We start from the raw sequence: 10,508 nt of genomic DNA, 5'->3' as shown, positions 1-10,508 counted from the left end.
ATTTCACTTAAGTGATTCACAAACTCTTATTTATTGGTCATCCATCTATCCCTGTGGCGTCAATTGACTAGCAGAGCAATTCAGTGCACTTCCACTAGGTGGCAGAAGATTCAATTAACCTAATGTAGTCCATCATTTAAACTTGACATTTTTGTTTGAGGTTGTGCTGTGAGTAAATACATCATACATTACACATTATACAAGAGTAATAAGATATATTTAACAATAGTAGCCAATATGAATGCATTTAAAATATAATGGCCTTGCATCTTCAATATCATTTTCTCTACCAGAACAGGTGCTTTGCTCCTAAAAGAAAAGCTTTTATTCCTGTTGTGTTCAATCACAGTGATCAAAACAGCATAACATGTTTTTAAAATGCCTGAGTTAGGAAACTCAAATGGACGGCGACTGTTTCAGTGGATGGAAATGTTTACTGGCAACAGGAAGCTCTTGGGGGCTCCAATCCATTAGCTGCACAGTGCCGCCCCTAACTCGCATCCCTCAACAAATCCAGAAAGCCTTCAAGCATATTCTTGTTTTCGTTCACGGTTGAGATTTTGCCGCCTATTTGTGTGATGCCTGATATCAATCTTTAAAAAGTTTCCAGAAACTGTGACAATGTGCTCATAGCGAAAATGTCCGTATCAAAAGAGTAATTCAACTTTAGGTGTTTCTTTTATTTATTTTTTTCAAATTTTCACGCGTCAGTCCATAAAGCAATCGCTCTGACCTCACAATAACCTCACGGTTGAAGCAGTAAATAACACGTCCCAAAAGTTCCAAGGAAAGGGCCGGAACATAATAAATATCACATGAGGATGGGTCATGAGTAGAAGTAAGCCGCCGCCAAGAATTACAAAACAGGATAAAAATAAATCCAGTTAACACTCGCTTGCATTAAAATTCTCATTCAAATTCTGAACAACTCATTTAATGTGACCTTTGTTCAGAATTGACAATTGCTGGAATTTCTTTTTAGTGTTGCAATGTCGGATGTGGGCAGCAGAGGGAGTCATTCAAATGGATCTGCGTGTTGGCTGAAATCCAAATGATCGGCTGTTCTATAGCTGTGAGTCATTTCGCAGTAACACGTCGTCCCATTCTTTGCACGCGGTGCTGACTCACCCTCCAACAAGGGAAGGACACAAACACACGCCCAGTGCGTGTGTGGGACGCGCACAGCTTCCGTTACAGATAAGCAAGGGTCATAGATTGTGTTGCACAAGTTACCTTTGAAAAAGTAAGCTTAACATGTTGCTTTACTCATCGCGTTACACTACTGATAGCTCGCTTTACTATATTCCAATACTTAATTGGAAGTGCATTTTAACAGTGACGTTTTAAGAGCATGTTTATTTTAATCAACAACAAAATAAAGGAATCTTTTGATGATTTAAGATAATAAGGCAGTCTGTTTTGGCCTGACACACTGAACACAACGGGGATCAATGGGGGTATTTATTCTCACGGGTTGACATATTCTAATTAGAATTAGTACCCCCTGTAATTTTGCTAGGGGAGGGTAACCTATTCAAATTTGCGTGTTGGTCGTGGCTGACGTCAGAGCCTCTGAATAAGAGGTATCGGTTTAAATTGAGAATAAATACGGACAATGTAGACGTTTTATCATAGATTACCGTATCGTGTTAATTTTTAGCATTATTTGGCGTTTTTTCCTTCAATTAGTATTATTTGTTTAACTATTTTGCAGTCTAGTGTGACAGTTGTGTGTTTTAGATTGGACTCACGCTAAAACTAGAATGTTTCCTTAGTTGTGTTTAAATATTTGTAATGATCAATACGACGATTTTAGTTGTATGTTTGTGAGTTGTCGTCTGATGACGCAAAACAAACTAGATAATGTAAGCTTTCTGGAACTGACGTCACGGAGCCGGATTCTTTTTACGTCGCACTGACGCCAGACATCTCGTGCTACATTTGAGGTCATCGTAAACGCCGGGTTCCGGAATGAAATATGCGAAAAAACGGCTTGAATTTGCTTTACACAAGCACCCTTCGACTTTAATAAACAGCATTGTATAGCAGCATACGTGTTTCAATAGTTTATTGTGTTGTTTGGATTCTCCAGGCTATTTTATCGTTTCACATTTCACATCCACATATTTAATTAATCGAAAATTTATCACTCGCTATACGTGGAAACAATCAAAATACATGTGTGTAAGACAAATATTCGACCAGAAGATAAAAACAGGTTTTGGACAACAGAAAATAACTCGAGCAGTGATTGGATTTCTCTCGCCGGTTCCAGACACACCAACATTTCCGATCGCCATGAAAGTAACCACCCAGCAAGGTTCCTCCCTGAACAACAGACGAAGCTGCCACATTGAAGAGGAACAAAAAGGCAACTTGACAGCGCTTTCTGCACTCGCTCCCCTTTCTCCGGGCTAGTCACTGGATTTCAATGTTCATCCTGCGCTTTGTGAGTATACCAAATAGCTCAACACGAACGAAAAGTGGTCTATTTATACATGTTAGCTGCCTTGTAGTTTCGAGCCGCGCTACACATTGACTTGCACGGAGATTAGCATTAGCAGCAGTTAGCTCAAGTAAGTTCAAAGTGTGCACTATGCAGCCACGTTAACCTTAGCATGTAGCTGTTAGCGGCGATCGCTTCACACGATCTTGTCTCCGTGCTCTTGTGTTTAATCTGAATGTCTTGCTTGGGATAGAACCGTGCCAAACTGAATGTTTTTGCACAATCGCCGTGATCATTATTGAGAAATGCAGGGGGAAAAAAGTGTCGAGAGTGGAGCTAGCCTGCGAGCTAACGATGCTACATTTCTTGCTATCAGGATCCGGGGCAGTGAAGAGGGCACGTTTACGGTCACGACGAACAGAAATTAACAGTATCCTCAAGGCATTGTTTTTTATCAAAGCAAATCTGACACGGTTTTATCATGCTGTAATTGTCTAAACAGGATCAAGGCGGTTGGTTCCACTTATTTGAGTCAACAAATGATGAAAATAACGCTAGCTATTAGCTTAGGGGTGGAGGGGGGGACTAGCCTTTCCTCGTGAATTTACCATGCAACGGTCAGGAGTCGATTGCTTAGATTTGCTTGATATTTCACGTTTCGATGTGCACTTGGTGTACAGGTGAGTGATTTGTGATTGTCTCTGCGATCACGAGTTTGGATCAAACGTGCAGCTAGCTGTCGATCGAGCTAACTGCCTTCCGCCCTTTGTGGCAAATCTTGACCCAGGGATCCGCTTGACTTATTTCGTGTTATATTTGACACTATAATCACGCTTATATATATTAACACGTTGGAAAACCGTAAACCTGGAATTATGCACGTTTACCCTTTCAAGTAGCAAATCTGTAGCGCCGCTAGAAGAAAAGTGCATAAAATTCCAAAGATTAATCGATTGCCATGACACCAGCTTTATCAGATAGAACATTTAAATCGAATTGCGGTGTTATGAGTAACGTTTTCCTGGAATAAATATTTCAAAATCCCTCTTTAAAAAACGGTGAAAATGCACCGCTGGCCAACGGCTTAACTCAAAGACAATCGGGGTCAAATTTTGAGGTGTGCCCCTTTTTGGATGAATGCTACCGATATCAATTCTTAAAGTTAGTGAGAAATGGTGTGGGATTAATATAACCCATGTACTTGCTCTTCTGAGAGAAAGTTGTGATTTAATGTAGGATAAATATTCTGGCATCCTCACTTTTAAACCCGATTGTTGTCGATGTGCTGTAAAATCTAGTGTCTCCACTTCTTGTGCACTAAGTGTGTCTTTACAATCATGTAAAATGGTAGGCATAAAGAACGCGGGCATTAAGCCATGTTGCGGGCTGAGGTGAAAGGAGGAAATGTACTTGGAGAGGAAGTTGACTCGAGCAGCTGTGACACTAAAGGCCCACCGCATTCCCATGCCTCTCGGTTTTCAGTGTATGACCTTCCGACGGAGTCCCCCTGGTCAGTAATCATTTCTGATGTGTAGCTTATGATACTGGATATGAGCATTGAAGATGGAGGGTGGGGGGGGAAATGCATAAAAAGAGATGGTGTAGTCTCGGGTCAGTTTAAAGTACGCAAATCAACCGCTACTGTTGTTCTGAAACCTTTAAACCGATGTCCTCACCTTAGGCAATAGCAGTTTAACCATCCGAGAGGTACGAACATATCATTCATCACATCCTGTAACTAAGTGATTGTCACATAATGCTTGGTTAGACTGTAACTGACCGCGGATGTGTTTGCGACTTACGCAATGGACATTATGTAGTTCAACTAAGAGTACAGTCAAAAACAAAAAATAGTTGAATTTCCAAATTCGCTTTGATTCCGTGCTGGAATGCAAAGTTTTTAAATCCACCTTTATGTTCTTTCCGGTAAGCAGAAGGCCGTAGAGAATTAGACGTAGCCATAGCCACCCCGTGCGTTTCATCGGCGCCACGTCGGTTAATGAATCATGCCCTCGTTGGCGCAACGTTCGTTTACGGTCGTTGCCACAGCGCCGCGATAGACTGACCGAGCGGCGCTGGCACTGTCTGACATACTGGCGGCGACTCTCGATGCTGCTGCACAGCCACCTGCTGACACTCAAGAGACAGGTAGGAAAAGGCGCTGCAATCTTCTCAAAAGCGAAAACGCCGTTTTCAGCCCCAACATTTTTCCAGTGAGATGAGCGCGGCGTGTCGCCGGTGGCCTTTACTTTTCCAGGCAGCGTCGGAGATTCGGAACGACCCTTGCTGAGAAGCGACGGGGTCGTTCCACCAGAACAAAGCCGTATTTTCCCCGTTGCCGTGGCAATGTTTGCCCCCCCCCCCCCCACGCTATTCCTCTTCATATCCTCGAGGAACTTATTTAACGCTCGCAAATGTGTGACTTCTCTCCGCACGACCTCCAGATGACGGCTTTGATAGCGACGCTCGCACAGTCGTCCTTTTCATGAGCTTTTAAAACTTCCCAGATTAATGTGGAAGAGTAACAAGTTGCTGTGAGCCGCCGCCGCCGTGAAACTTTGGCTCCTGTGAATGTTTCGAAAGCAGCATGCGCTTCACGGGGGATACCTAAATTCCCCACGGACGCATTTGTTACCACTACTGAGATTATTGTTGGTATAGCAACATCCCCCCCCCTCCTCCTCCTCCCCATGTGGCTGTCAGAAGGTTGTTCTCTAAATGTCAGTAGAAATAAAAAAGCATGTCGCAGCGGGGCTAAGCAACCCTTGAGCAACAATGCGAGCTTAAGAACGTTCTCAGTCATGCCTTCCAAGCCAACTCTTTGGTCTTTCCGTGCAGTCATTCTGGTTTGGAAGTCTGTTAACGTGCGTATGTGTGTGTAAGGAGGGGAGGCAAGTTAATACACAACCGTCCCTTAGTTACATGAAAAGACAAACACGCGCGTTCGCAAGCGTAAAACTCGTTCCTCAAACTTCTTAGCAGTTTCTTTCGAGCCAGAAGAAAAGAAATTAATCTTCGAGATGCTAAATACAGAAATATCAATATAGTTGTTGTTTTTTTTTATTCCCCTTAATTTGACTAGCTTGCCTAGTAAATGTAATTCTGTTATCTGGAAATGATTTTGTTGTCATTCTTGGATGAAAGACAAAATTGTGGCAATGTCAACAGGTGGCAGGTGTGGGCACGATGTAGGCCAGAGGTCTCGCAGCCTTTATCTGCACCGAGCGACTCCACGAAGAACCTCACTCATCCCCTCCCTCCCCACTTTGTCTACTTATTTGTCAAAGCCGCCGTTTGGCCTCATTGAGTCAGCAAATTAGCTCTTAGTCTGGACCTGCCCCAGTCTGGATCCAGACAAAATGGCCCCATTCCTCGAAAACTTTTGTTAATACGTGTTTTGACTCGGCGGTGACCTGCTGCGGCGGGCTACCCCCCTGCCCTGTGTCATTATCACCTGCGTGTTCTTTTTCTGCCCCCACCGGCCTGAGATAAGCGCGGCCCCTTATCGGCTAGCGCGACCTCGTTGGGCTCTCTCACAATCCGCTCTCTGTTCTTGAGGCCAGCTGATTTTGGGAAACCCTCCACAAATCTGATTGCATGCCCCCCCTCTCCTTTCCACTCTGTCACACACACACATACACATACAGAATTTGTTGGCCCCTCCCTTAACAGTAAAGCATTTGGTCAGCGCCGAGGGAAGTTCGCCCAAGGGACCTTTCACTGAGCTCAGCTGACCTTTGTCCCAGTTTTATTTTTACTGTATGAGAGCTTGTGTTTTATGGGCATTCATTTATCAGTACCTGCCACCTCTAGAGAATTGGGGTTAGCCCTTTAGAAATGGTGCTTTTCATTAAAAAAATTTTTTTATTTAAAACGAATCATGCATCCAACGTCTGTTTTGAGGATTTTGTTCCGCTAATCAGAGCAGCCGTTTTATTATTAAGCGCGGACAGACACGGAAGCCTTAAAAGCGTGGGACTGGAGCCTCCTCTCGTTTTGAAGCTTTGCCCACCCTGTAATCCTCACCTTGTGACTACAGGCCTGTGACACCGTGCTGAAGTCCAAAGCTCGCAATTCCCGTTCCCACTTAACCAGTGTCATGCAAGTTCCCCCCCACCCCCCTTTGTAAATGAAGCAGAGTCCGTCATGGTGGTTGCAGCTTCTTATGTTGTTTATTTTTACACTAGGGCAAATTTCAACTGTGTCGCCTTTTGTGTGAATCATTTCTAAATCTGGTCTCTCTCGACAGGCTTTCTGTGTTAACTTGGGCCGTACCTATATGGCGTGTGTGAGCGGGGAATTTTGCCAGGCACAGCACCTCGCCGCCGTGGAGAAGTGAATCGGCTGCCCCGCCCCGAAAGACTACGCTGCCCGCAAGCCCCCTTGACTGGCCATTGTCCTCGGAAGCGCTGACTTTTGGAATCATTTTTTTTAAAAAAATTAAAAAGGCCCACCTGGATAACGTACGCGTGGTCCTCGCCCCAACTGTCCCCAGCCAATCCGCCAACTCTTTGCTTTCTGCTTTCTCTTTGAACAGCCAATCACAAACAGCTCTCCTGAATGGGGTAAAGTGACTTTCGGATAGTCTCTCCATCTTTTTCCTTTTTTTTTTTTGTTTGCCATTTTGACTTTGTATTGTTTTTATTTTTACATCCCGAGGTTTCGTCGGACTCGTTTTTTGTCCCTTCCTCCCCGTCCTCTGTGTGCATCACCCTCATCACCTCCTTGTCGTCCCTCCTTTTATTTCCTCAGCCGTTACCGCAAATCTCCCTTTTCTTGACTTTTTTTTTTGTTTGTTGGTTTGGTAAGAGTTTTGCATTGTAATTGTTTATTTCCTTCAAGCCGTCTCGCCAACATGAACCGCCCCGCTGCAGTCGAGATAACCTACGAGTGCATGAGGTTCCTCATCACCCACAATCCCACCAATGCCACCCTTAACAAGTTCACCGAGGTATGTCTGCCGACGCTTTTCTTCACATAAACGCACTTGTTTACGACTGGTCTTTTTTTTTTTTTTTTTTAAACACCCTGCCAGGAGCTAAAAAAGTTTGCGGTCCACACACTGGTGAGAGTGTGTGAAGCCACCTACGACAAGGCTCCGGTGGAGAAGGAAGGGATTCAGGTTTTGGTAAGAGAGCGCAATGATCCTTAATGATTTTGTTAGAAAATGTTTGAACACATTTTTTTTTTTTTGTCTTTGTAAAGGACTGGCCGTTTGACGACGGAGCCCCTCCCCCAACCCACATTGTGGACGACTGGCTCAAGCTGCTCAACACCAAGTTTCGAGAGGAACCCGGCTGCTGCATCGCCGTGCATTGTGTGGCAGGGCTCGGCCGGTGAGTCCTTCAAAAGGGGGAGGGGGGTGGTGACATTTGTGGCCTTACGCTCCAAGCAGGCAGCGATGCCTTTTAATATGGCAACTGTGCCGTCATGGCGTTTATACTTGCCAGTTGCTACAACAACGTTCAACAACGCAGGAGTTTATTTTTAGCAGTATTTGTTTTGGCCCCCGACATCAGTGAGGCGAGATGTAAATGGCAAGACCAACACGCGAAAGGAGCACGCACCCGCGTTCGTTGGGTGTCTCATCAGCAGCTCGCTTTTTTTAGCTTTTCAAACTGGAGTAGTGTCAAGGCTAAAAGCCCCCACTCCCCCCAACCATTTGCATGTGATTTGATGGGCGGTCATGAGGTTGTGTTGGCTTAAGTGCGTGCGTGTGGTGCACTTACTCACTTCCACTGGCAGCGGGGCAGAGAATTTCACACGCGTTTAAAAATAAAAGACAAAACGAGCCTGAAAATAAAGAAGCACATGATGCATGTGCAAGCGAGTACCAAAAAAAAAAAAAAAAATTTTTTTTAAAACTTCTGACCCCAAAGGCACATGTAAGCCCAATCGGATGTTTGGCCTCTCGGATTTTGCGTTCTGAATGTTGTGTAACTGTCATTCTTGCTTGGGAACTTGGCTTGATCTCGTTGGGCGCTTGGGTTGGAACTATTTGACAGCGATTACCTCCACCGCCCTCCATTTTATGATTCTCTTTGCCTTTTTTTTCGCCGCCCCGCAGCTTTCCATCTCTGCGTTCTCACATTCGGCCTCGAATTCTACCCTGCGGGAAATTGACTTCACCAAGCGTTGAGATTTGACCCAGCCGTGAAGCTTTTATTTATTTTCCCCGAGATATTATTCCTCGCCGCTATGGTATTGTAGCGTGTGTAGCGTAAACCCGCTGCCCCAGCAAGGCAACGCGAACCCTCGCACCCCTGTTGATTTCCCAGGCCTGTTTCTCAGGTTGAAACAAGCCGCGCACCAACAAAGCCATGCGAACTCTGGCATTTAATCTTATCTTCTCCTTCTTGTGTCTCCCTTCACCTTGTCCACCTCCCAGCGCTCCTGTCTTGGTGGCCTTGGCTCTCATCGAGAGCGGGATGAAGTATGAGGATGCTGTGCAGTTCATAAGGCAGTAAGTTACTTTGTTGGAGAAATGTCAAAAGGTGACGATCTGGTTTCTAAGCACGGCCAACTTTTTGTTTGTTTTGTTTTCTACCGTTGTTTCCTTCAGGAAGAGGCGCGGGGCCTTCAACTCCAAACAGCTTCTTTACCTCGAGAAATACCGACCGAAAATGCGTCTGCGCTTCAAGGACCCCAACGGCCACAGCTGTTGCGTGCAGTAAAGCCAGCCAAGCCCACCAGCACCTACCTGCCTATGCACCTCGAGCGGGAGCGTGGAGGGTGAAAATAAGAGGCGAGAGAGAGAGAAAGGGCGCTGTGTGTAATTGTTGTGATGATTTGTAAACATGCTTAATTGAACAGAGAACAAGCGAGTAATCGAATGAAATGAATTGCAACGGTGGGGGTCCACCAGCCGAACCAGCAAAGCACACAGATGGGGCCCACCTACCCGTTCTACTCTCAACCACGGCCCAAATATAGTCCATCCTGTTGTTTAGTTTAATATTATTTTTCTTTTTTTTTTTTCCTTTTATTCTCCCCCCACCTCATTCAACGTGGGGGTATTATACTTCCTTTTTGTGATTTTTTTTATTTTTTTTTTATTTTACACATACAGTGGTGATGAAAGGATGCAATATAAAATCTGATCTTTATTCCTGCAAACAATTAATTTTATGATTGGAATAGATTAATGTATCTTATAAAACGTTTTTAAGCCTCTTGTGACTGTCCATGTTGGGATGTTTTTCCTCACTCGGCGCACCAAGAATTGCAGTCATGTTTTTCCTCCTTTTAACTTGTTTGAAGTCACTTTCATTTTAAAGCTTCACAGAGTTTGAGTATGTCTGCGATATTTATTCACATGATGATCCGTTTGGGAGTTGCAAAGGGGTGAGGACACTGATTTTATTTTATTTTTTTCCTCCTCAATCCTTATTTTTCATTCTTTTGAGAGCCATGTCTTTATTTTTGTTCTATTTTTTTTTCTTGGAGTGCAATAGTCTGTCCACCTCAGTAAAGCCCACCGAACTGCTGTGACAGCCTCCACACATGCACATTCACCATTCCACATCAGTTGCGCAACCTCTACAATTGGTACATTTGTTTTTTGTTTTTTTACAATGACCATAGGACTCCCCTTAAGAGGCACACACAGCCTGAAGACCCCCCCCCACACACACACACACACAACCTGAAAGGCAAAAAGTGTAAGAATGAAAATGGTCAGGGTTTTTTTTTTTATTCCCATTTTGAAAACATCCCCAATTCGTATTTGTTCTTGAAAGAAAATTAAATTGAATAAAAAGTGTCATGTGTCTTCTTTGCATAAGTTGTTTACAAAAGGTGAGTTTAGGATGATTTGATAGCCAAAATAATTTCAACTTGTTTGTTCATTTTTCTACATGTTACTCTGACATTCAAATTCTATAAACTGTTGAAAAGTAGATTACTTCACCAAGGAAAGTAAGTGTAAAGAATTTTCCCTAATGAAGTGGCCTGTGATTAGGTACACCTGAAAATGGCAGTGTACCTAATAAAGTGTCCGAGTGACGTCACAGATTGAACAGCCAATCACAAAGTGGGGGGTTGTTTGGGTGTGGCACTTTTC

The 10,508-nt window shown here is 44.1% G+C and overlaps 1 protein-coding gene across 2 annotated transcripts; it reads left to right on the top strand.

Moving 5' to 3' along the window:
- Positions 1-2,154: 2,154 nt before the first annotated feature.
- Positions 2,155-10,209, top strand: LOC147036389 (protein tyrosine phosphatase type IVA 2-like). 2 transcript variants are annotated; one of them, XM_085905271.1, is made up of 7 exons: positions 2,155-2,449; positions 6,696-7,011; positions 7,289-7,397; positions 7,482-7,574; positions 7,652-7,782; positions 8,835-8,909; positions 9,009-10,209. In XM_085905271.1, exons 2-7 carry the CDS (start codon positions 7,007-7,009, stop codon positions 9,118-9,120), a joined length of 525 nt encoding a protein of 174 aa, XP_085761397.1. In that variant the 5' UTR covers positions 2,155-2,449; positions 6,696-7,006; the 3' UTR covers positions 9,121-10,209. The 2 variants fall into 2 exon arrangements, with proteins under 2 accessions (XP_085761397.1, XP_085761398.1); XM_085905272.1 differs by lacking the exon at positions 2,155-2,449 and adding an exon at positions 2,630-3,126.
- Positions 10,210-10,508: the final 299 nt, after the last annotated feature.

This window comes from Syngnathus leptorhynchus, unplaced genomic scaffold (assembly GCF_054491065.1).
Source record: "Syngnathus leptorhynchus isolate UIUO unplaced genomic scaffold, UIUO_Slep HiC_scaffold_650, whole genome shotgun sequence".
NCBI lineage: Eukaryota > Metazoa > Chordata > Actinopteri > Syngnathiformes > Syngnathidae > Syngnathus > Syngnathus leptorhynchus.
Note: the sequence above shows the minus strand (reverse complement) of the source record. Positions and strands in the feature narration are given on the sequence as shown.